This window comes from Mchenga conophoros, linkage group LG6 (assembly GCF_057382185.1).
Source record: "Mchenga conophoros isolate Kocher_MC1m ecotype Shallow Benthic linkage group LG6, M_conophoros_male_GT1.1, whole genome shotgun sequence".
In the NCBI taxonomy this organism is placed as follows: domain Eukaryota; kingdom Metazoa; phylum Chordata; class Actinopteri; order Cichliformes; family Cichlidae; genus Mchenga; species Mchenga conophoros.
Genome location: NC_140531.1, coordinates 5,122,619 through 5,148,875, shown reverse-complemented (window position 1 = coordinate 5,148,875; position 26,257 = coordinate 5,122,619). Strand labels below are relative to the sequence as shown.

Genomic DNA, 26,257 nt, shown 5'->3' with positions numbered 1-26,257 from the left:
AGTATTCTTCTTCCTCCAAACACGACGAGTTGAGTTTATACCAAAAAGTTCTACTTTGGTTTCATCTGACCACATGACATTCTCCCAATCCTCTGCTGTATCATCCATGTGCTCTCTGGCAGACTTCAGACGGGCCTGGACATGCACTGGCTTCAGCAGCGGAACACGTCTGGCACTGCGGGATTTGATTCCCTGCCGTTGTAGTGTGTTACTGATGGTGACCTTTGTTACTTTGGTCCCAGCTCTCTGCAGGTCATTCACCAGGTCCCCCCGTGTGGTTCTGGGATCTTTGCTCACCGTTCTCATGATCATTTTGACCCCACGGGATGAGATCTTGCGTGGAGCCCCAGATCGAGGGAGATTATCAGTGGTCTTGTATGTCTTCCATTTTCTGATGATTGCTCCCACAGTTGATTTTTTCACACCAAGCTGCTTGCCTATTGTAGATTCACTCTTCCCAGTCTGGTGCAGGTCTACAATACTTTTCCTGGTGTCCTTCGAAAGCTCTTTGGTCTTGGCCATGGCGGAGTTTGGAGTCTGACTATTTGAGGCTGTGGACAGGTGTCTTTTATACAGATGATGAGTTCAAACAGGTGCCATTCATACAGGTAACGAGTGGGGGACAGAAAAGCTTCTTACAGAAGACGTTACAGGTCTGTGAGAGCCAGAGATTTTCCATGTTTGAGGTGACCAAATACTTATTTTCCACCCTAATTTACAAATAAATTCTTTACAAATCCTACCATGTGGATTCATGGATTTTTTTTCACATTCTGTCTCTCACAGTTGAAGTGTACCTCTGGTGCAAATTACTGACCTCTGTCATCATTTTAAGTGGGGGAACTTGCACAATCGGTGGCTGACTAAATACTTTTTTGCCCCACTGTATATTGCCGTCTGAACTAGAAATGCCAGGGCTTTTTTTTTTGTCCCATTTCAGCTCTGCCAAACACAAATTTCCTTACATTTTATATATTTATTATGGGGGTCTTGAGGCAATTGTTGTGATTTTGCGGTATATGAATGAATAAACTTTAATATCTATACACAAACTCTTGTAGTAAAATGACAATTGGAGAATTTCTATGTGGATGATGAGTAAATTTAAACTAGTGATTAGCTAATAATATGAAAATCTGCAGTATTAGTATTTGATAATGAAAAGAAATTTCTATTCTACTTATCCACTGAAAAATTCACTTGTCCCTAACAGGTAAACAAGCTTCAGTATTAAGCCCTGTAGTGTTCTGTTAGTATTATTGTAACCTAACAGCAATTTGGAGTCTTCCACTGGACTGTAAGTTAGGGCAGGCTGGGGAGCAGTTAAATAATGTAGTGATATCCAGATGCTGTAACAAATTATATTGTATAGACAAAAAGGATTAGCAGACCTTTGTATGCATATGACGTGGTAGTAAATACATTACATTGCAAGTGACTAGCAGGTGTATATACAGCTTTAGGCATAAAGTTGTTGATTTACCGATATAGCAGTGGGTTACGGTGCATGTGATCACTCACTGAACTTCAGAGAGTGTGAACAAAAAACATTTAGGTTGTAGACCGCGTACACACAATATTATCAGATGGTGTCGATATCAGAATTATATTGTTTAAAAGAACCTTTTTGTACAATAAATTTTTTAATTGGATATTTAAAATGGAGTGGTCCCACCGATGGTTACTTGAATTTTTGACACCATCATGTCAACATGCCAATGCCCAGAGGAAATGTAGTACTACAGTGAAACAGTACAAATCACAAATAAATTGTTGTCTACTTGTTATTCTTTATTAAATTTTATTTTAATTTTGCATTATTATATTTTCCTTGTTGACAGATTGTTGTTGTGAGAAACAGTGCTTTACTTCCTGTTCTGTTCCGCAGGGATGCCAGTTTGGTTTTTCATGAAGATTGCCCCAATCAGAAATGAGCAGGACAAAGTTGTCCTGTTTCTCTGCACTTTCAGTGACATCACTGCCTTCAAGCAACCGATTGAGGATGAATCTTCTAAAGGTGGGTTGGTTCCAAAGTGTGGGTAATCTTGACAGAGATAAAAGACAAACATAGAAAAGGCTGAAGGAACAGAATAGGAGCACACAGCTGGATTAACCTAAGGATATAAAAAACAGAAACTCAAAACTTTAGACTTGAAATAACAATATCAAAGGAAATTTTACCAGGTGTAGGGAAAAAATAAACATAGATATATAAACATTAGGAAATGGCTGACAGCTCAATTCCAACAATACATAATCCTCTTTCAAATAAATAAAACTCTAGAAAGAACCAAAAACCCCCAAACTCATAACATAGACAGCCCCAACAGCAAGTGTGCCAGAAGTGTAAAAGGGTCAAAAAGCTATTATCCTATAAGGATCACCTTAGCCTTCATTCGCATCCACTCAAAGTCATCCACTGAGCATAAATATTTACTATATTGAAGAAGAAAGATGTGTAAAAGTATTGTGAGCTTACTTGGGAAAAGTGACGAGACAGAAATCTCAAATATGAACAGGAATTCATAAATACTGATGTATCACCCTGTTTCAGAAAATCATTTCTTCTGTTGACATTTGGGCATTTATTGAAGAGGAACAATGCACAGAACTCTATAAGCCTCAGCCTTAGGTAAGGTAAATAAATAAAAAAAATGGCAGTGGTGCCACTATCGAAACTTTGGGGCATTACTGGAGATTGACAATTCATCTCTTCTTCCACAACATCGCAGGATAAAATACTGTCCTTACTCAAGAGTACACTTTAGCTAACTTTCAGAAGAGTTGATTCTGTTAATCTGGACATAGTACTTTCAGTGTTTCCTTACTTATCCAAGCGACTTCTTCGGTTTTAGCTGAATGCAAGTTTCCCCAACCTTATAGAGAGTACATTTGTATGATTACTGAAACTAGCACCACTGATGAACGATGGGCTGTGAGGTCAGTTTCTTGATTATTAATATGCACATTGTCATGATTATTAATCAACAACCACTGATCATGACATGCCGTGAGTACCATTCACAGAGAGTTGGGGAATGGCTGCAATCTCAGCATTGCAATATAGTAAAAGATGTAACGTCCTCAATTCAGAGATAGTCTTTCCCCACTTCACGTAAATGGCCTCCTTGACTCCTTGCTCAAATTACTGTTCCTCTCTGTCCAGGATGCGTGTATCCTCATCTTGGAGTATACATGCATATGTATAAAATTCACCTCTCCCCCCTGTGGATGGTCTTTATCCTTCAAGCTCAGGTCCTCTGCAAGAGGCCTGGGAGCTTTAGGGTGCTGCACAGTGTCTTTGCTGTTCTTAGGACTGAGCTGCTCTGGACAGATCTCGGATGTTGTTCCTGGGATCTGCTGGAGCCACTCTGCACCGAGTGCTCCAATTATCACTGGGACCACTGTTACCTTCACCCTCCATATCTTCTCAAGCTCTTCTCTGAGTCATTGGAACTTCTCCAACTTCCTTTTTCCTGATGTTGCTGTCATTCGGTTTCGCTATATCTATCACAGGGGTCGGCGTGCGGCTCTTTAGTCGTTATAGTGCGGCTCCTCGTGGTTTGGGAAAATAAATTAGAAGTATTCAGCTGAAGTGTATTTTATTTATGTTAGTTCTTTTTTACCTTGTAGTTCTAAATTGGAAGATTATTGTGATATTGAAATATAAAAATAAAATTATATTTTATTATTTTTTCATCACTCAAAATAAGCGTCACACTCGCGGAAGCCGGTATACCCGCCGAAACGCCGTGCATTTATCGAGACTTTCTTTCTCACAACAGTTTTTGTTTGCTGGATCATTTTAGTTCAGCGTCTTTCCTTTTGTTATATTTCTTTAAGAGTTCAAAATGTGTTAATTACATAAATAAAATGTAATTTTCTCTGTAGCACTTCATGGATTTCATAAGTAACACACCTTAGTTGTTCACACAAAGCATAAAGGTAAAAAACAGTATATACAGTGTTATCTTCATTTTAGATCTCAAAACGTATTTGTGGCTCCCAGTGTTTTCCCAAATGGCTCTTTGGGTCTTAAAGGTTGCTGACCCCCCTAATCTATCACTACGGCCATTTTCCTCTGCTTCTCCACTACTACTATGTCTGTTTGGTTAGCCATCGCCATTTTGTCTGTCTGTGGAAGTCCCCAGGATCTTAGCTAGGTCATTCTCAACCACCCATTTTGACCTTGGGACTTCCAAGCCATATTCGGCACAGATGTTTCTATATACTATGCCGGCCACTTGGTTATAGCGTTCTATGTATGCCCTGCCTGCTAGCATCTTGCACCCTGCTGTTATGTGCTAGATTGTCTAAGGGGTATCTTTACACAGCCTGCACCTGGGGTCTTGCCCGGTGTGATAGACCCCAGCCTCTACGGATCTTGTGCTCAGAGCTGGTTTCTGTGGTGCCATGATTAGTGCCTCTGTGTTATCTGTCAGTCCAGCTTTGTCCAGCCACTGGTAGGATTTATGGATGTCAGCCACTTCCTCTATCTGCTGGTGGCACATACCGTGAAGGCATCTGTCCTTCCATGATGGTTCCTCCTCTTTCTTGGGTTTCTGCTGCCTGAGGTATTCACTGAGCATGCAGTTGGTCCTGGCCATTTTTCTGATGTACTCATGAATGTTTGTTGTCTCATCCTATACTGTGGTACTGACACTCAGTAGTCCCCGGCCTCCTTTCTTCCACTTAGTGTACAGTCTCAGGGTGCTGGACTTGGGGTGAAACTCTCTATGCATGGTCAGGAGCTTCCTTGTCTTGATGTCAGTGTCCTCTACCTCCTTTGACCAGCTTATTATTGCAGAAGGGTATGTGATCACAAGCAGGTCGTAGTTGTTGATAGCCCGAATGCGGTTCTCCCATTCAGTTGACACCTCAGGACTTCCCTGACCCTGCAGGTATTTGTTGGGTTCAGTTTTTCTAGCAGCCTCTTTATGGTTCCCATTTGCCTGTGGGATTCCCAGGTACAGTGGGGCAAAAAAGTATTTAGTCAGCCACCGATTGTGCAAGTTCCCCCACCTAAAATGATGACAGAGGTCAGTAATTTGCACCAGAGGTACACTTCAACTGTGAGAGACAGAATGTGAAAAAAAAATCCATGAATCCACATGGTAGGATTTGTAAAGAATTTATTCGTAAATCAGGGTGGAAAATAAGTATTTGGTCAATAACAAAAATACAACTCAATACTTTGTAACATAACCTTTGTTGGCAATAACAGAGGTCAAACGTTTACTATAGGTCTTTACCAGGTTTGCACACACAGTAGCTGGTATTTTGGCCCATTCCTCCATGCAGATCTTCTCGAGAGCAGTGATGTTTTGGGGCTGTCGCCGAGCAACACGGACTTTCAACTCCCGCCACAGATTTTCTATGGGGTTGAGGTCTGGAGACTGGCTAGGCCACTCCAGGACTTTCAAATGCTTCTTACAGAGCCACTCCTTTGTTGCCCGGGCGGTGTGTTTTGGATCATTGTCATGTTGGAAGACCCAGCCTCGTCTCATCTTCAAAGTTCTCACTGATGGAAGGAGGTTTTGGCTCAAAATCTCACGATACATGGCCCCATTCATTCTGTCCTTAACACGGATCAGTCGTCCTGTCCCCTTGGCAGAAAAACAGCCCCATAGCATGATGTTTCCACCCCCATGCTTCACAGTAGGTATGGTGTTCTTGGGATGCAACTCAAATTCAAATTCAAATTCAAATTTTATTTGTCACGTACACAGTCATACACAGTACGATATGTAGTGAAATGCTTGGACAACTGCTCGTGACCTAAAGAAAACAAAAAAGGAAAAGGCTATGAATAAGATAGGAAATAAATATGAAAAATTAAAAAGGGTAAATTTAACTAGGAAGGAATAAAATATAAATTAAGGTTAAAAATGAAATAACTGTACAACACAAATTAGAATGAAGGGTAAATTTAACTGGGAAGAATAAGATAAAATATATAAATTAAAGTTGAAAATAAAATAACTGTACAACAAAATACACAATATAGAACTATATAAGAATGTATGAAGAAATCTAAATATAAATAAATATATACACAATAACAGCAGCTGTACAAGTATTAACCGGAAATGAAGAATATAGTGACCAGTGTTGTGCAAAACCAAAGTCCAGAAAGTCCAGTGTGTGTGTAAGAACCATATGTGTGGGTCAGTACTGTGTGGTGGTGTGATTGAGAGACCGTATCACCTGCGGGAAGAAGCTCCTCCTCAGTCTCTCTGTGTTGGTCTTCAGGGAGCGGAATCGCTTTCCTGACCTCAACAGAGAGAACAGTCTGTTGTTGGGATGGCTGAGGTCCTTCACGATCTTCCTGGCCTTGGTCCAGCACCGCCTGCTGTAGATTGAGTGCAGGTCAGGGAGCTCGGAGCGGATGGTGCGCTCAGCTGACCGCACAACCCTCTGTAGAGCTCGTCTGTCCTGCATGGTGCTGTTCCCGAACCAGGTTAAGATGTTTCCCGCCAGGATGCTCTCTATGGTGCACGAGTAAAAGTTCCTGAGCACCTTGGAGGGCAGTTGGAAGTCTCTCAAGCGTCTGAGGTGGTAGAGACGCTGACGGGCCTTTTTCACCACGGTGTTGATGTGACAGGACCATGACAGGTCCTGCGTGATGTGAACTCCGAGGTATTTGAAGCTGTCCACTCTCTCCACTGGGCACTCGTTGATGACGGGGGTCTGGTAGTTCCTCTCCTGCTTAGTGCTGAAGTCCACTATCAGCTCCTTTGTCTTACTGACGTTTAGAAGGAGGTTGTTCCTCTGGCACCAGTTCTCCAGATTCCTAATCTCCTTCAGGTAGGCCGTCTCGTTGTTATCAGAGATCAGGCCCACCACGACGGTGTCGTCAGCAAACTTGATGATGGTGGTGGAGCTGGTAGTGGCCACACAGTCATATGTGTACAAAGAGTACAGCAGGGGGCTCAGAACACACCCCTGGGGGGCTCCAGTGCTGAGAGTGGTGGAGGCTGAGACATGTCCGCCCATCCTTACTGCCTGTGGTCTGCCGGTTAGGAAGTTGGAGATCCACTGACACATAGATGAGCTGAGTCCCAGATGCTCCAGCTTGGTGGTGAGTGTGGAGGGAATTATGGTGTTAAATGCAGAGCTGTAGTCTATGAAGAGCATTTTAACATAATTCCCCCTTCTAGTGTCCAAGTGAGTGAGTGATGTGTGGAGGAGATGAGAGATGGCATCGTCTGTGGAACGATTTGGACGGTAAGCGAACTGTAGTGGGTCCAGTGTGTCTGGTAGTGAAGAAATGATGAAGTCTCTGACCAGGCGTTCAAAGCACTTCATCACTACTGAGGTGAGGGCTACAGGGCGATAGTCATTGAGAGAAGCAGGGTGGGGTTTCTTCGGGACAGGAACAATGATGGACTCTTTGAAGCATGTGGGGATCACCGACTGAGATAAAGAGATGTTGAATATCTCAGTGAACACAGGAGCTAGCTGGTATGCGCAGTCTCTTAGGATACGACCTGGGATGCCGTCTGGTCCTGCTGCTTTCCTGGTGTTCACTCTTTTGAAGGCTCTCCTTACTTCATGCTCGGAGATGACGAGCACGTTTCCGGTGCTGGCAGTATCTTCCTGTCTGCAGCCGTTAGCGCCGCTAACACTAGCATCGTTGGAGACCTTAGCTGCAGCCTCGAAGCGAGCATAGAAAGTGTTCAGCTCGTCTGCCAGAGTCACGGCCGCGTTCGTCATACCGGTTGTTGGTGCTTTATAGTCCGTTATTGTCCTTAGTCCCCGCCACAGGCTCCTAGAGTCACTCTGTTGGAGTTGTGACTCTAGTTTCCTCCCGTAGCGCTGCTTCGCCTCTTTCACCGCCCTCCGCACGTTATATGACGCGGCTTTGTACGGGTCCATGTCCCCCGTCATGAGTCCCGTGTTGTAGGCAGCGGTGCGGGATCTCAGAGCGTCGCGGATGGTTTTATCCACCCACGGCTTCTGGTTGGGAAACGTTGTGATAGTCTTTGTCTCCACGGTATCATCCGCTAGTTTCCCGATGAATCCCACAACCGCTTCCGTAAACACGTTGACGTCATCGTCGGAGCTGTTTCTGAACATGCCCCAGTCTGCGTCATCGAGTGCGTCCTGTAACGCGGCCACCGATTGATCCGTCCAGCGCGCGACCTTCCTCTGAACCGGAACTTCCTGTTTCAGCCTTTGTTTGTATTTTGGCATGAGGAAGATGGCGGCGTGATCAGATTTGCCAAACGGGGGGCGGGATTGTGCCTTGTAGCCGTCCTTGACCGTAGTGTAGCAGTGGTCCAGTGTCCTTCTTCCTCCAAACACGACGAGTTGAGTTTATACCAAAATGTTCTTGTTACGTTTCGGTGTGTCAGTGTTTTGTTTTTGCATGACTTATGTATTTCCTGCTTTACTTTGAAAGTCTGTGTTATCTTAGTGTGTTCAGTTTACATTTTCCCTGTCTCGTCAGTTCTAATTTGCCCCAGCTGTGTTTCCCTCCTGTGGTCCATTCCCTAATTGCTCCTTCTATGTATTTAAGCCTTGTGTTTCAGTATGTCATGGTCGCGATCTTCCCCCCGTTGTAAATAGTTTGACGTCTTGTGTTTGGTGATGTAAATAAATGTGGTATCTTGCTTTAAATTTCGTTTTGGGATTATTTTTGTGGAAGTCCGTATTAGTTTTTTCTCGTGTGTTTTTGCCTTATTTTTATTTTCCTGCGTTGCACCCCGGTTGCAGTTCTACTTTGGTTTCATCTGACCACATGACATTCTCCCAATCCTCTGCTGTATCATCCATGTGCTCTCTGGCAAACTTCAGACGGGCCTGGACATGCACTGGCTTCAGCAGCGGAACACGTCTGGCACTGCGGGATTTGATTCCCTGCCGTTGTAGTGTGTTACTGATGGTGACCTTTGTTACTTTGGTCCCAGCTCTCTGCAGGTCATTCACCAGGTCCCCCCGTGTGGTTCTGGGATCTTTGCCCACCGTTCTCATGATCATTTTGACCCCACGGGATGAGATCTTGCGTGGAGCCCCAGATCGAGGGAGATTATGGTAAAAATGGCCTGTATTTATATAGCGCTTTTCTAGTCCCTAAGGACCCCAAAGATTATCAGTGGTCTTGTATGTCTTCCATTTTCTGATGATTGCTCCCACAGTTGATTTTTTCACACCAAGCTGCTTGCCTATTGTAGATTCACTCTTCCCAGTCTGGTGCAGGTCTACAATACTTTTCCTGGTGTCCTTCGAAAGCTCTTTGGTCTTGGCCATGGCGGAGTTTGGAGTCTGACTGTTTGAGGCTGTGGACAGGTGTCTTTTATACAGATGATGAGTTCAAACAGGTGCCATTCATACAGGTAACGAGTGGGGGACAGAAAACCTTCTTACAGAAGACGTTACAGGTCTGTGAGAGCCAGAGATCTTCCTTGTTTGAGGTGACCAAATACTTATTTTCCACCCTAATTTACGAATAAATTCTTTACAAATCCTACCATGTGGATTCATGGATTTTTTTTTCACATTCTGTCTCTCACAGTTGAAGTGTACCTCTGGTGCAAATTACTGACCTCTGTCATCATTTTAAGTGGGGGAACTTGCACAATCGGTGGCTGACTAAATACTTTTTTGCCCCACTGTACTTGTAGCTGGTAAGCAAACTGAAGGGGATCCTGATGTGGCCTGACAATAGGTCAGAGCTGGTCAAGGATAAGTCTTTCCAGTGTCTTCATGACATGGGAAGTTAGTGCCACAGGTCTGAAATCCTGGGGGCCACTGGGACCCCAGTGTGTCTCATTCCCTGTGCGTCTTTGGCACAGGAATGAGGCATGATGTCTTCCACAGCAGTGGGACCCTCTGCATACTCAGACTCATCATGAACAGTTTATGAAGGACTCCACAAAGCTGGGTCTTCAAGACCCAGCTTTGTGGAGTCCGAGTGCTGGTCTTGAAGACACAGGGACTCACCCCATCTGGACCAGCAGATTTTCTTGAGTGGAGTCTTCTCATTAGTCTCTGAACCCGGGCATGAGTGAAAGTGATAGATGGGGGAGGGGTGTCAGAACTATTACAAGGGGCAATGGTGCCAGGTGGTAAGAGAGCGAGAAATAGTGGTGTAGCTGTGTATTACACGCTGACTAGAGGCAAGTCAGAAGGGTGGTGATCATTCATTGCAGTGATGAATCTGTTGAAAAACACATACAGCTCATTAGCTCTGTCCTCACCGCCCTCAGCTCCTCTGCTGTTAATTGGCCCGAATCCAGTGATTGCCTTCCACACCTTTCTCATGCTGTTCTGCTGGAGTTTCCAAACCAGCTTTCTCTTGTAATTGTCTTTAGCCTCTCTGATCTTGCCCTTCAATAACAAATGAACCATTCTGACCATTCATATACCTATCAGTTGATGTTCCTATACTTTGGGTCATACCACTACGGTTTGCTGTCATGGAAAGCTATCCGTCTTTAACATTAAATGGTTGGAATATTTAAAATTGTTTAAAAAAAGGAAAGAACCAAACCAACAAAACTAGCCTACTATGGCTAACTGGGTTAAACATTAGTTGCTTCAAAATCCAGCAGTGTTTTAGTCATTCATCATGTTTAATGTTAAGATAAGTTTTCAGTGTCTTCATGCTGTTGTGTTATCTCCTTGACAGGGTGGGGTAAATTTGCTCGTTTGACTCGTGCACTAACCAGCAGTCGAGGAGTTCTTCAGCAGCTTGCCCCAGCTGTCCATAAAGGAGAGAATGTTCATAAACATTCACGCCTGGCAGAGGTAACACCATTTCCCCTACAGTAAGGTCTTTTTTCTCCCTAATGAAAAAACAAACAAACAAAAAAAAAACACTGGGATGGGGTACTGCAAGGGTTGAGGAGGTGATTATGAGAATGTGTGCCAGGCACAGTAGCAGGAGGGCAGGCCACACAAAGGACACACATTAATACAGAAAACCAAACAGGGAACCCAGGAGTAAAAAGAGTTGTAGAAACATCTTTTGTCACACATCAGCCATGTATAGAAGATAGAGGATTATGAGCTCATTTTGTCAGTTTGCTGAAAAAATTATCTGAATTAAATTTGTAATAGTCACCATGCCAAAAATAGAGATAAATACATCTAAATAACAAGAAGAATTGTGCTAAGCTAAAAGGTTTGTTGCCCCAAAATAAGTTTTTAAAAATACTTTATCATGTTTGTTGAACTTCTACTAAGTCAGGTACTTCTGGATAATTGCTGAATGTTATGTCTTACTTACTATAGGACAGAAAATACTGTAAGATAGCTCAAATGTGCTGTTTAGCAAAGTATTTCAGTCTCAGGCTGGACAGTTTCAGGTAAAAACAAGTTGTACTATACTGCATCGCTTGTTCACATTATGGTAATATATTCTTTCTGCTTTTAAGCCCAGCCTAACTCTTGTGTGTGTGTGTGTGTGTGTGTGTGTGTGTGTGTGTGTGTGTGTGTGTGTGTGTGTGTGTGTGTGTGTGTGTGTGTGTGTTTTGCAGGTTCTCCAGCTGGGTTCAGATATCTTGCCTCAGTACAAACAGGAAACCCCAAAGACACCACCACACATCATTCTCCACTACTGCCTTTTCAAGACCACGTGGGACTGGGTTATCCTCATCCTGACATTCTACACTGCTATCATGGTGCCCTACAATGTCTCGTTTAAGACCAAGCAGAACAATGTCACCTGGCTGGTGGTGGACAGCATTGTGGATGTCATCTTCCTCGTGGACATTGTCCTCAATTTCCACACTACGTTTGTTGGTCCAGCTGGAGAGGTTATCTCTGATCCCAAACTAATTCGCATGAACTATGTCAAAACCTGGTTTGTCATCGACCTCTTGTCCTGCTTGCCTTATGATGTTATCAACGCTTTTGAGAATGTGGATGAGGTTTGTAGGGATTTTTATTATAATTTATTTAAGATGAATGCTATGTTTTTACATCCTCTTTGTTCAGTCATGAGGTTGCAGTCATGATTGAACACTGGGTTCCTGTCACAGACCAGATTTAAAACTAACCAGTGTGTAGTACCTAAGATGAGCAGACTTAATAAGCTGTTCAGTGCAACTGAGTCTCTTGGAATTTGGGGATATTTTAGGGACATATGTTGATGATGTTTTAGATTGAAAATAACTACTGTGTTTAATTATCAATGAATCTATTATTCAGCTCCATTCAAATCCAAAGGCATTTGGTTGATTAAGACTTTCCATAATCATAACAGTATTAAATGATTATAAGTGATTTGTAACCTTTAGCAATTCAAATCACATTTGTTGAGAATGAGCTCTTGTTATGTAAATCTTTGAAACCAAAAAAATATAATTGGCTGATTTATGTCATGTTTGGGTTTGACCAGCAAATAGAACTCTTTAGAATTTGAATATTCTTTGGGTTAAGACTGGAAGTATTTAGCCTAGTCTAATTTTTGATTGAGGGAGAAACTGGAGTTTCTAGAGAAGACACGTGAAAGCACAGTGTATACACAGCAAGATGTAATGTATTATCTTTATAACAAGTTTCCTATGTTATGCACAGGCCCTTAAACTTCAGCTTGTAGAATCAAAGCTCAAACATAGAGGTAGAAGTGTGATGATTTGGGTGTCCCTTGACTAAAAGAGATATGACAGAATTTTGCTGAGAAAACGCCTATGGGAGCAGCTATATTTTGACTTTTCGTAGAACAGAGTGCCGGCTTCCAACTCATATTCTTTTATTTGTGTTTTCTTTCAGCATTAATGTGAGAGTGCAGCTACAATGGATTTTTCATCTCAGAGACTCACTTTATTTTTTACTTCATGTGTTTTTAAGTCTTTGCAAACTGGCCTGAATTTTAATTTACTCAAGCAGTTTGCTACGAACCCAATTCCACAGAGGACTTGGGCTTATTTAATGCATAGTAACTTCTCAACAGAAAATATACATATAAAATGTAACAGTTATAAACTTCCAGTTTAACATAGGCTTACACACAGCTAACAAGTTGGTTACTCTTTTGAGACCTGCATATATGTGTCTTTCAGAAAGACATCAATGTTAAATACTATAGTTTAAATAATCTTTGGTAGTGAGGAACTAGTTTCTGTAATGCATCAAATTTCTGTGTGTCTATTTTTGATTTTTTGATAGCCAACTCTTCCTACACAGTCAGGAGTTGCGCATCCGAACTTGGCACATAAGTCCATTATAGGCCCTTGAAGACTCTGAAGACCATGTCACATATTATCTTGTCATTGTCCTGCATAAACTGTTCATGATGAGTCTGAGTATGCAGAGGGTCCCGCTGCTGTGGAAGACATCATGCCTCATTCCTGTCATTGCGTTGTTGACAATTGACAGGCAAGCGGGCTAACAGTTCCAAGGAATTCCCATCCTTACTTCTTATTCCCTTAGGTGGATTGGGCATGCAACCTTTTTCCTGCTCAGAACCATGGCCCCTATATTGGAGGAGTTAATTCTAATTCTTCACATGACATTGTAGAGGCATGTCAACCAAGGCAGCCCTACATCATCCAGGGCCATCTGGAAGTCAGGGTCTATTGCATCCACCCCAGGGGCCCTGCCACCAAGGAGTTAACAGCCTCAGTAACTTCGGCCCCACTGATAGGGAAGTCATCCCTGTCATTCCCACCCATATAGAAAAGAAATAGTAAAAACTTACATGATTTACTCATGAAAGTGGCCACTTTCTCATTACTTTCATATATTGTTTTAGTAAGTATCCAAAACATACAAGTTTCATTATATAATTTTTCACTCTTGTATGCTTTTCATACAAGTTTCACACAAGACAGATGCAAACTTTATAAGATTTATATATATCTTTTCCATATGGGCAAACTTACCGTCTGAAATTTTAGTTCCGCACATCAAATAATTTTCAAGAAAATTTAGTTAAATCTGTGTATATTTGTCATTTTCAAAACCTGGATCACTTGAATCTCAAATCATCAGGTTTTTGGGGATGAATCTTCTAAAGGTGGGTTGGTTCCAAAGTGTGGGTAATCTTGACAGAGATAAAAGACAAACATAGAAAAGGCTGAAGGAACAGAATAGGAGCACACAGCTGGATTAACCTAAGGATATAAAAAACAGAAACTCAAAACTATAGACTTGAAATAACAATATCAAAGGAAATTTTACCAGGTGTAGGGAAAAAATAAACATAGACATATAAACATTAGGAAATGGCTGACAGCTCAATTCCAACAATACATAATCCTCTTTCAAATAAATAAAACTCTAGAAAGAACCAAAAACCCCAAAACTCATAACATAGACAGCCCCAACAGCAAGTGTGCCAGAACTGTAAAAGGGTCAAAAAGCTATTATCCTATAAGGATCACCTTAGCCTTCATTCGCATCCACTCAAAGTCATCTACTGAGCATAAATATTTACTATATTGAAGAAGAAAGATGTGTAAAAGTATTGTGAGCTTACTTGGGAAAAGTGACGAGACAGAAATCTCAAATATGAACAGGAATTCATAAATACTGATGTATCACCCTGTTTCAGAAAATCATTTCTTCTGTTGACATTTGGGCATTTATTGAAGAGGAACAATGCACAGAACTCTATAAGCCTCAGCCTTAGGTAAGGTAAATAAATAAAAAAAATGGCAGTGGTGCCACTATCGAAACTTTGGGGCATTACTGGAGATTGACAATTCATCTCTTCTTCCACAACATCGCAGGATAAAATACTGTCCTTACTCAAGAGTACACTTTAGCTAACTTTCAGAAGAGTTGATTCTGTTAATCTGGACATAGTACTTTCAGTGTTTCCTTACTTATCCAAGCGACTTCTTCGGTTTTAGCTGAATGCAAGTTTCCCCAACCTTATAGAGAGTACATTTGTATGATTACTGAAACTAGCACCACTGACGAACGATGGGCTGTGAGGTCAGTTTCTTGATTATTAATATGCACATTGTCATGATTATTAATCAACAACCACTGATCATGACATGCCGTGAGTACCATTCACAGAGAGTTGGGGAATGGCTGCAATCTCAGCATTGCAATATAGTAAAAGATGTAACGTCCTCAATTCAGAGATAGTCTTTCCCCACTTCACGTAAATGGTCTCCTTGACTCCTTGCTCAAATTACTGTTCCTCCCTGTCCAGGATGCGTGTATCCTCATCTTGGAGTATACATGCATATGTATAAAGTTCCCCATTCGCACCTGTGGGCGGTTAATCCTTCAAGCTCAGGTCCTCTACCAGAGGCCTGGGAGCTTGAGGGTCCTGCGCAGTATCTTAGTTGTTCCTAGGACTGCGCTCTTCTGGACAGAGATCTCCGGGACAGAGATCGCCGATGTTGTTCCCGGGATCTGCTGGAGCCACTCGCCTAGCTTGGGAGTCACTGCACCTAGTGCTCCGATTACCACTGGGACCACCGTTACCTTCACCCTCCACATCCTCGCGAGCTCTTCTCTGAGCCCTTGGTATTTCTCGAGCTTCTCGTGTTCCTTCTTCCTGATGTTGCTGTCATTCGGAACCACTACATCGATCACTACGGCCGTCTTCTTCTGTTTGTCTACCACCACTATGTCTGCTTAGTTAGCCACCACCATTTTGTCTGTCTGTATCTGGAAGTCCCACAGGATCTTAGCTTGGTCATTCTTCATCACCCTTGGGAGCATCTCCCATTTTGACCTCGGGAGTTCCAGGTTGCTCAAGAAATGCTCTTTGCTCTTTTAAAGGGAGAGTACCTAGCCACTGGTACAGATATGTAGATGAAACCTGGGTCAAAATCAAAACACGAGAAGTGGAATCCTTCATTGCTCACATTAACGTTGTGGATAAAAACATCAAGTTCACCAGGGAAGACACAAAGGATAACTGTTTGCCTTTTCTGGACTGAAGAGAATGGAACCCTCAACATTGAAGTTTACCGGAAGCCCACACACACACGGACCAGTGCCTCCTCTTTGACTCCCACCACCCCCTGGAACACAAACTTGGAATAATCAGGACCCTACATCACCGGGCAGAGAATGTTCCCTCTAAGCCTGAAGGGAAAAAGAAGGAGCACACACATGTAAAGGAAGCGCTTAAAACATGCGGCTATCCTAGATGGGCTTTCATCAAGTCAGCAAAGAGGCACAGAAAAGAAGATCAGACACTAGGGAAGATAAGAAAGAAAAACGCAACAATATTGTCATCCCCTATGTAGCCGATGTATCTGAAACACTAAGAAGAGTCTTCTCCAAGCACGACATCCCAGTGTACTTCAGACCCCGTAACACACTCAGACAAAAACTGGTTAATCCCAAAGACAAAATTCCTAAACACAAGCTGTACAGTGTAGCGAGGAATGCCCAGACCTCTACATTGGAGAGACCAAACAGCTACTTCATAAACGCATGGCACAACACAGAAGAGACACCTCCATGGGACAAGACTCGGCGGTCCATCTGCATCTAAAGGACAAGAGTCAGTCTTTTGAGGATGCCAATGTACACATATTTCGGACAGAGAAGACAGATGGTTTGAAAGAGGATTAAAAGAAGCCATTTATGTCCACTGTGAGCGAATGTCTTTGAGCAGTGGTTTACGGTGGTTTACGACACCATCTATAATTTTGAGATCCCTTCCCAAACGCCTTAATGCCCGTTCTGAGATCCCTTCCCAAACGCCTTAATGCCCTCTCCTGGGCCTCTAACCTCAGGAAATCACATGATAGGGTGGGGCTAGGTTTCACAACGAGCTCACCCAAAACCTTGGCTGATTATGACCTACACCCAGCTTCTCAGATGAGAGGTGAAACGTCTTCAAGCAACCTAAAGAAGTCCGAGAACGGTCATTGTAGTCTACGATGACAGAGAACCTGCACAGACAGGTAGGTGTACAGTTTCGCTAAACCAAAAAGACTATCATGAGAAAATTTTGTCACTGCTTAGTGACGAAAATACATATGAGTCCCTGAAACGAAACCACGGAAGTGACTACAGGAGGAGGGTGATAGACCATCTGAAGCAGTTAGAACAGGACAATGCTATTGACCGGACCTCATACCACAGGCTATACCCAGAGGAATCTACACCAAGTCTGTATGGTTTACCGAAGATACATAAATAGGATGCACCTTTAAGACCGATTGTCTGTATGATCAACTTGGTTATGTCTGTGAAGGTTCTCAGTCATCCAGGTCATCGTAGTCAAAGGAGCTTGCAAAGAAAAGCGTCTGGACTTCTTTAAGTTGCTTGAAGACGTTTCGCCTCTCATCCGAGAAGCTTCTTCAGTTCTAAGGTCAAATGGTGGGGAGTACCAGATTTAAACCTAGTGGGAGTGGTCTTCAAGCAACTTAAAGAAGTCCAGACGCTTTTCTTTGAAAGCTCCTTTGATCAACTTGGTTACCTATAACATCTCTTATTTTCTGGCTTTGGTCCTCAACCCGCTGTTAGGCAGCTCTGAACACCACATTCAGAACCCCTTGGATTTTGTTGAGAAGGTGAGAGATGTCATTATGGAGGCACATGAAACCATGGTCTCGTACGATGTTACATCTCTCTTCACTTGCATCCCAGTCACGGAAGGGAGGTAGTTCGTAAGAGATTACAGGATGATCCCAACCTCAGCAACAGGACCACTCTCCGCATTGAAAAAGTCTGTTTGTTTTTGGAACTGTGTCTTCATTCCACCTATTTCACATACAAGGGTCAGTTCTACAGGCAGAAACATGGGTGTGCCTTGGGTTTCCCAGTTTCACCCATCATGGCAAATTTTGTACATGGAAGAAGTGAAAAAGAGGTCTTTATTTTGTCTACCTTGGAACACCACAAAGTCATTGGTTCAGGTATGTGGATGACACTTGGGTGAAAATCAGGACGTACCACAATTCACGGATCACATTAACTCGGTGGACAGACACATCAAATTCACCAGGGAGGATATGAAAAGTGGCAGGTTTGCCTTCTTAGACAGTGAGATCTCCATCAGTAATGGGGGACATCTAAAAGTCGATGTGTACCGGAAACCTACGCATATGGATTAGTATTTAAGGTTTGACTCTCATCATCCACTGGAGCATAAATTGGGTGTCATCAGGATGCTACAACACAGAGCAAACACCATCCCCACAGACACAGCGGGCAGAGAAGCAGAAGAACATCACATCAAGAAGGCCCTGAGTGAATATGGTTATCCCAGCTGGACTTTTGTCAAAGCTGGGAAGGCTCCTAAAGAAAGCTCCAGCCGATCCAGGAGATAAGGATAACCGCTGACGAAGCGAAAACCTGTAGTGATCCCATACGTGTCAGGAGCATCGGAACAGTTGAGACATATTTTTTCTAAACACCGTGTCTCTGTGGGTTTCAAACCTCAAAAAATGCTGCGCCAAAAATTGGTCCACCCCAAGGATCAGGTCCCCCGACACAAACAGAGTAACATAGTGTACGCTGTTAAGTGCCAGGAGGATTGCCAGGATTTATACATTTGGGAAACCAAACAACCTCTGGCGAACCGAATGGCACAACACAGAAGAGTTACCTTGTCAGGCCAGGACTCTGCAGTCTATTTACACCTACAGGCCAGTGGACACTCTTTCAATGATGAGGATGTAACATCCTGGACAGGAAGGAACGCTGGTTTGAGCGCGGAATCAAGGAGGACATTTACGTGAAAAGGGAATCGAGGAGGGGGCTTCTGTAAGCCATCTTACAGTGCTGTGATTGCAGCCATTCCCCAACTCTCTGTGAATGGTATTCATGGCCATTGATCAGTGGTCTTTGATCAGTGGTTGTTGATCAGTGGTCATGAGAATTTGCATAATCACGATGAAGGAACTGACCTAAGTGCAGTCGAAAAAACCCTCAAGTGCTATCATGAAAGTGGCTCACATGAGGACCGCCCCAGGAAAGGAAGACCAACAGTCACCTCTGCTGCTGAGGATAAATTCATCTGAGTTACCAGCCTCAAAAATTGCTAGTCAAGAGTACCTCAGATTAGAGTTCCAGTAGCAGACACATCTCTACATCAACTGTTCAGGGGAGGCCAAGAAACACAAGGAATGTACATTAGACCAGTGGAAATCTGTGCTTTGGTCTAATGAGTCCAAATTTGAGATGTTTGCAACCATGCATATGGAGACCATCTCCTCACACAAAGACACTGTGTCTTTGTGTGAAGGGATGGTCTCTATTTGCATGGTTTCCATCATGAAGCATGGAGGAGGAGGTGTGATGGTGTGGTCAAACTGTTGGGGATTTATTCAAAAATGAAGGCACAATGAGTCAGCATGGCTAACCCAGCATCCTGCAGAGATGTGCTATCCCATCTGGTGTACGTTTAGTTGAACCATCATTTATTTTTCAACAGGACAATGACCCCAAACACACCTCCAGGATGGGTAAGGGCTATTTGACTATTTGACCAAGAAGGAGAGTGAGGGAGTGCTGCTCTAGATGGCCTGGCTTCCACAGTCACCTAAACTAAACCCAATCGAGATGCTTGGGATGAGATCGATTGAGGAGTGAAAACTATTTCAGGTGACTACATCATGAAGCTCAATGAGAGAATACCAAGAGTGTGCAAAGGAGTAATCAAAGCAAAGGGTGGCTATTTTGAAGAATCTAAATCCTAAAACATTAGAATTTATGTTATGAGTTACTTCATAGTTTTTCATTTGCTACACAATTCCACACGTGTTTATTCATAGTTTTGATGCCTTCAGTGAGAAGCTGCAATTTAAATAGTCATGAAAATAAAGAAAAACCATTAAATGAAATTAATTAAATTGACTGGTAGTGTATATTTACCTTTTAGTTAAAATATACTAAAAGGCAAAAAAATGCATATATATAAAATTCCCCTCTTGCCCCTGCTGGCAAACTTTATCCTTCAAGCTCAGGTCCTCTGCCAGAGGCGTGGGAGCTTGAGGGACCTCCACAGTATCTTATCTGTTCCTAGGACTGTGCTGTTCTGCATAGAGATCTTGGATGCTGTTCCAGGGATCTGCTGGAGACACTCCCTTAGTTTGGGAGTCACTGCACTAGGGATGGGTATCGTTTAGGTTTTATCCGATACCGGTGCCAAATCGGTACTTTTGAAACGGTGCCGGTGCTCAAATGGTGCTCAAACCGGTGCTTAAAGAATGGAGAACACAAAATTGGTCCAAAAACCTCTCATGTTCAGCTGTTTTTTGTAAAAAGATAACAATGTTAGCCTTTTCTGCAGCTATGGGGCATATATGGTATCACTCTTGGCTGGAAGCAGTGCTTAAACAATGGAAAAAACACAAACTTTGTCCAAAAACCTTTCATGTTTAACTGTTTTCCACTTTTTCTTTGGTCATTTTAGCCTTTTTGTCCAGGGTGAAGGGAGTATCTGCCATCAAACAAGAAGACAGCTGCATGTAGCTATGATGATGTTTGCTAGTTCACCTTACATGCATTAATGTAATAACGTGGTTAGCCTACTCAACGTAAATTACACACGAACAACATTAAGCTACTCACGCAGAGAAGAACGGCTGCTGCTGCATCATCATCCGTCATCATTTCTGCTACACTGGCAGGGCTAGGGGCCAGGACTCTCCTCTTCGTGTTTTTGGGGGATGTTGCATAACAGGCAACCCACCCGCAGTAGATGCGCTCGGTGTGAGGTCTCGCAGCAAGCTATCAAATACGGTGCATTTCTGGGCTTTTAAAAAAAACGCTATGCGTCGCCAGGTGTTTCATCGGATTTGAGGTGTTACCTCCTTTGACAGTATCACAGTATCAGCTTAAAGCACTTGTTGCTGCTGAGTTTGCATATTTTGCTGTGAAGTACAGCCAGACTTTTGACCGCTTCGCCTTGGACATTTTTAATCTGTAGCTCTGCTCTAAAAGAACGTACGTACCTGGGCCCGCCTACTATCCTCGGAAACGTAAAGTGATTGGCTAGAAGTGTATCACAGCTCAGGGAAAAAAAGCACCGAAATAAAGCACCGAAATGTGCGCTGCTTTTCGGTCTGGTTACTACCGTTTATGTCAGAACCGGTGCCATCATGGCACCGGACACCGGTACCCATCCCTACACTGCACTAAGAGCATTGATTACCACTAGGTATTGCCTTCACCTTTCACATCTACTCAAGCTCTTCTCTCAGCACCTTTAGTTCTCTAGCTCCTCATGTTCCTTCTTCCTGTCCCATTTTGACCTCTGCTGTTATGTGCTGGGCTGTCTCAGGGGCACTTTACACTGCCTCCATCTGGGGTCTTGCCTTTCATGGTATGATCTTGTGCCACTTCCTCTATCTGCCAGGGGTACTATGCAGGGGCCTGATGATTTTTCTCTTTGCTCATCTTCTTTCTCAGGTTTCTGTTGCCTGCTGTATTCACTAAGCACACAGTCTGTTGTGGCCATCTTCCTGATGGATGTTTGTTGTGTCATCCTGGAAAGTGGTTCTGACACTCACCAGTCCTCAGTCTTCCTTGTTCTGCTGGGTGTACAGTCTCAGCATGCTGGATTTGGGGTGAAACCCTCCATGCATGGTCAAGGAGGGTTTTATGTTTCCTTTATGTTTCCTACCATTTGTTTTGTTTTGTTTTTTGGCAAAAAAGAATAAAACCTTACTCTTCTGGATGTCCTTCCTTATGTCAAGATCTGGTTTGGTACAGTTGCCAGTGCTCCTAGGTGTTGCCCACTTCTTGAGTGGTAAGAAAATAGAATAGCTTAGTGAAAAGGGAAGTCTGGGTTTCAAAAAAGAAAAGAGAGACACGTGGAAATTACACTCATAGCAAGTCAATATGAAAGAAACTGCTCGACTTCCCTAGTATTAGTTACCTTACTTCATTTCTAATGGAAAATAATGTTTTGGGGTTTTTTTAGCCGACATGTAATCGGTGCAGGCAGACCCTTTGAACATGTTATATTTATATTCATATTTTTTCTACACACAATTAATTTTGTGATAATAGTATATTATCACTACAACCCACATAACCAGAGTGTTTTTGGAGAAGTGTGTATTGCTTTGGATATATTTTGCACACTGTCGATGACTAATGCAGGTGAAGAGAGCTTTCATTAAGCTAAATCAGATTAAAACCCAATCTTTGCACAGTGTTATATTTTTAGGGCCACCGTGATTTGCAACATTAAACTAATATTAAATTGGGCTAATATTTTTTTCATGGGGCCCCAAATCCCTGGTGGCACCCCTGAGTACTCTTCCCCATTCCACACTCTTTAAGATTATGTTAAGCAGCCTGGTCAAAAGGTCCACGGCCTGCTCTTCTACACATCTCCATACCTCCATAGGCATGTCATCTGGACTGACTGTCTTTATCTTTTTGTGGCTATTTCAACAACATCTTTACCCCTCTATTCATCTTGACCTTTAGTAGACCTGGCTGGATTTTTACAGTGTCACATGAGCTCCTCGATTGTTTCTATTTTGTAATGATACTGATTGTAAAATACTTTAACAGTGCTGTTGCTTATGAATTAGCACAATTTGTGCAGCTAATATTTTTTTTATTAGAAGCTGCAGTGTTCAGTACATCAACATAACAACAAGTTGACTTGTTTTTTCATTTAGTCTTTTACCTTATTGGGTAGTATAACTGATTTCATTTTAATCTAAACAATTTTGACAATAAAAAGAACAGAATCAACATTTTACACTGTAATGGATTTGTTGGTGAAATTAAACACTGACTTATCATTTTTGTTTTGGCCAGCCTATTACAGAATGAAGTATCACAGACTGAAGAAAAAGAAAGAAAATCCATCCATCCACCCATCCATACATCCACCCATCCATCCATCCATCCATCCATCCATCCATCCATTTTCTTCAGCTAATCCAGGGCCAGGTTGCAGGGCCAGCCTAAGCAGAGAAGCCCTGGACTCCCTCTCCTGGGTACCTCCTCTAGCTTGTCAAAGGATTTCCTCGTAGCCCCGTAGCCTCATTCAATGCCCAGAACACCTCACCCAGGAGGCGCCCAGGAGGCATTCTTGTCAGATGCCTGAACTTCCTCACTGGCTCCTTTCCTACTCTGAGCCCCACCCGAATGGCTGAACTCCTCACCCTATCTCTTAGGGAGAGGCCAGGTAAATCTTGAGAGAAAGTTCATTTCCACCACTTGTATCCGCAATCTCATTCTTTTGGTCACTACCCAAAGCTCGTGACGATAGGTGAGGGTAGGGACATAGATCAACCGGTAAACTGAGAGCCTCGCTTTTATACTCAGCTCTCAATTCCCCACGACGAACCGGTACAAGGCATCACTGCTGCTGCAGCACCAATCTGTCTGTCAATCTCCTGCTTACTTCTCCCATCACTCATGAACAAGACCCTAAGATACTTAAACTCCTCAACTTGGGGCAGGAACACATCCCTGCATTTAAGTCGGCACTCCACCCTTTTCTGACTTTTGGAGGTGCTGATTCTCATTGCCGCTACTTCACACTCGGAGCTGCTGGCTGTCACTTGATGAAGCCAATAGAACCACATCATCTGCAAAAAGCAGAGATCAGATTCTTAGACCACCCAAGTATAAGCCTTCCCCCACTTGGCTGCGCCTAGAAATTCTGTCCATAAAAATTCTGAACAGAAAAGGGCAGCCCTGGTGGAGTCCAACACCCAATGAGTCCAACTTATTGCTGGCTACGCAGACCAAGCTCTTTTAGCAGTTGTATAAGGATCGAATGGCCCATAGCAATGGGCCAAACACCCCATACTCCCGAAGCACCTCCCACAGGACAGTCTGAGGGGTACAGTCAAATGCCTTCTCCATGTCCTTAAAATACATGTAGACTTGTTGGGCAAACTCCCAGGCGTCCTCAAGAAACCTGAAGAAGGTAAAGAGCTGGTCTAGTGTTCCATGACTGGGACAAGAACCACATTGTTCCTCCTGTACCGTGGTTGGACTAACGGACGGACTCCAGCACCTTGGCATAGACTTTCCCAGGGAGGCTGAGGAGTGTGATCCCCCCATAGTTGGAGCACACCTTCCGGTCTCCCTTATTTGAAGATGGGAACCACACCCCTGGTTTGCCAATCCAGAGGTACCACCCCTGATCTCAATGCAAGATTGTAGAGGCATGAAAGAGAAACAAATTCAACTAAACTAAAATAAATGGGATTCAACAATGGGATTCAATACTGTTGCCATCATGTTCTGTGTCAGACCATATCATCACAATTGGTTTGGTGTCATGTACTGAAATTATAGATTAGAATTAGATTAGAATGTTGGATTAACAGTTTTACAAAATAAAAATAACAAAAAATAAAGCAAACATGGCAGTTCAGCTTCTTATTAACATGTATTGTCATCAATAAATAATTATTTCTATGATAACCAGAAAACAGAACTTATCATTTAACAATAATTTTAATGAATTATGTCAAGGACATGGGGGGAAAAACAAACAAATGATTTGTTGGTATTCCTAGAAATGAGGGGGGGTAAGTTGGTGAATAAAGAGATCTATTGATCCGTTCTCTTCCACTTATCCTTATTAGGGTCGCAAGGTGGCTGTAGCCTATCTCAGCTACCATAGCGAGGTACACTCTGAACAGGTGACCAACCTGATGCAGGACTAACACAAGCTTGCAATAAATTTTGCAAAGCTATTTGTGATGGCAAGAGGATAAACTCTTCTAATGTTGGTGGCCTAAAAACTTTTTAAACTGTAATTTGGACTGTACAAGAAATATAAAATAAACTTATGATAAAAATAAAACACCTCAAACTGCCCAAACTAATGTCATGCCAAGGAAGAAGCCTCAAAACTTTATACATAGCAATTATATAAGTTAAGCAAGTTCTTTCTGCACACAAATGTTTATATTATACAACAACAGTGGGAACATGTCTGTCTGAAATATGTTATTGGTATCAAATTCAAAATATGCTTATATTAAAAATGAAACTGCTGACACTCCAGATAATAGACTGTGATTTTCTTTATATCCTTTCCTATGTTTGAATTTCATTAAGCAGTGGCTTATAGGATTCACAGAAAATGATATGCAACTGATCTGATCCAGCAAGACCACTCCTCAAGTCAGCAAAGCAATTATATGACAAATTGCGATGTCTGGATTGTCATAATATACATTTGATTCGTGAAATTAGATTAAATAAAACACCTGTGGATGACAGCAGTTTATATAATAATTTGAAGACAAATCAAAGAAAACAAATGAAGGAAGAGCAAGAAAACAGCTTGTAATGAAGTGAATTTTCAGGTCAACCATTTCCAAAAAAAAGCATCAATGAAAGTCTCCACTCAGTTTCCACTCAACACAAAGAGAGGCCCCAATATAAATACGTAACACTGAGTGGAATAACAGTTAAAAGTGTTTTATTACATGAGAAATTACAATCGAGATTGATGCAGGCTAAAAGATGCAATGGACAGCAAAAACAAAGACATCAATATTTCACAGTTTGTTTTTATTGATAAAATCTGTTTCCTTTTGTTTGAAATCTGGTTCAAGTTTACACTCATTCAACAAGATCTTCACATAACAAGATACGTGACTGACATGTCACATACTGATTAGATGATGATGTGATCCTGCATAATTATAGGTTACATGGTAAAAATAACAATCATAGCAAAGTTATTATAAGCACACAGTTTGTGTGAACTGATGCCAGCATGTTTGATGGAAAAGGCCCCTTAGATTCCCATGATGAGCTGAATGTTTGAAACAAGAAAAATCTTTCATAAAATTAATTGTTTCTGTACTCTTCTTTCACCTTTTTTCTCTTTATTTGTCCCCCTCCCTCCTACGGTGTCATATTTTCTCTTATCTGCTTTATCTCTTCTTTCACTTGCAGGGAATCAGCAGCCTTTTTAGCTCTCTCAAAGTGGTACGTCTGCTGCGTTTGGGTCGAGTTGCCAGAAAGCTGGATCATTACATTGAGTATGGCGCTGCTGTGCTGGTTTTGCTGGTTTGTGTGTTTGGCCTGGCAGCCCACTGGCTGGCCTGTATCTGGTACAGCATCGGATACTATGAGGTGATTGATGAGAACACCAACACTGTGAGGATGGACAGCTGGTTGTACCTGTTAGGAGAGACAGTTGGGACGCCATACAGATTCAATGCCTCGAGCTCAGGCATCTGGGAGGGCGGGCCCGGTAAAGACTCAGCCTACATCACTTCGTTGTACTTTACCATGACCAGTCTGACCAGTATTGGCTTTGGAAACATAGCACCAAACACAGATGGAGAGAAGATCTTTGCTGTAGCCATGATGATGATTGGATGTGAGTCCTTGTCATTTCCTTTCAACTTATTTCTCTGTGCCAAATATGCAAAAC

At 42.5% G+C, this 26,257-nt stretch overlaps 1 protein-coding gene across 1 annotated transcript in view; it reads left to right on the top strand.

Annotated features, from left to right (window-relative positions):
* The window catches only part of LOC146571934 (voltage-gated delayed rectifier potassium channel KCNH1-like), a 112,635-nt gene that overhangs the window by 11,856 nt on the left and 74,522 nt on the right, over positions 1-26,257 (top strand). The window contains exons 4-7 of the mRNA XM_085275934.1: positions 1,889-2,017; positions 10,634-10,752; positions 11,484-11,876; positions 25,774-26,203. Coding sequence (XP_085132060.1) covers positions 1,889-2,017; positions 10,634-10,752; positions 11,484-11,876; positions 25,774-26,203 — 1,071 coding nt within the window. The remainder of the gene's footprint in view (positions 1-1,888; positions 2,018-10,633; positions 10,753-11,483; positions 11,877-25,773; positions 26,204-26,257) is intronic.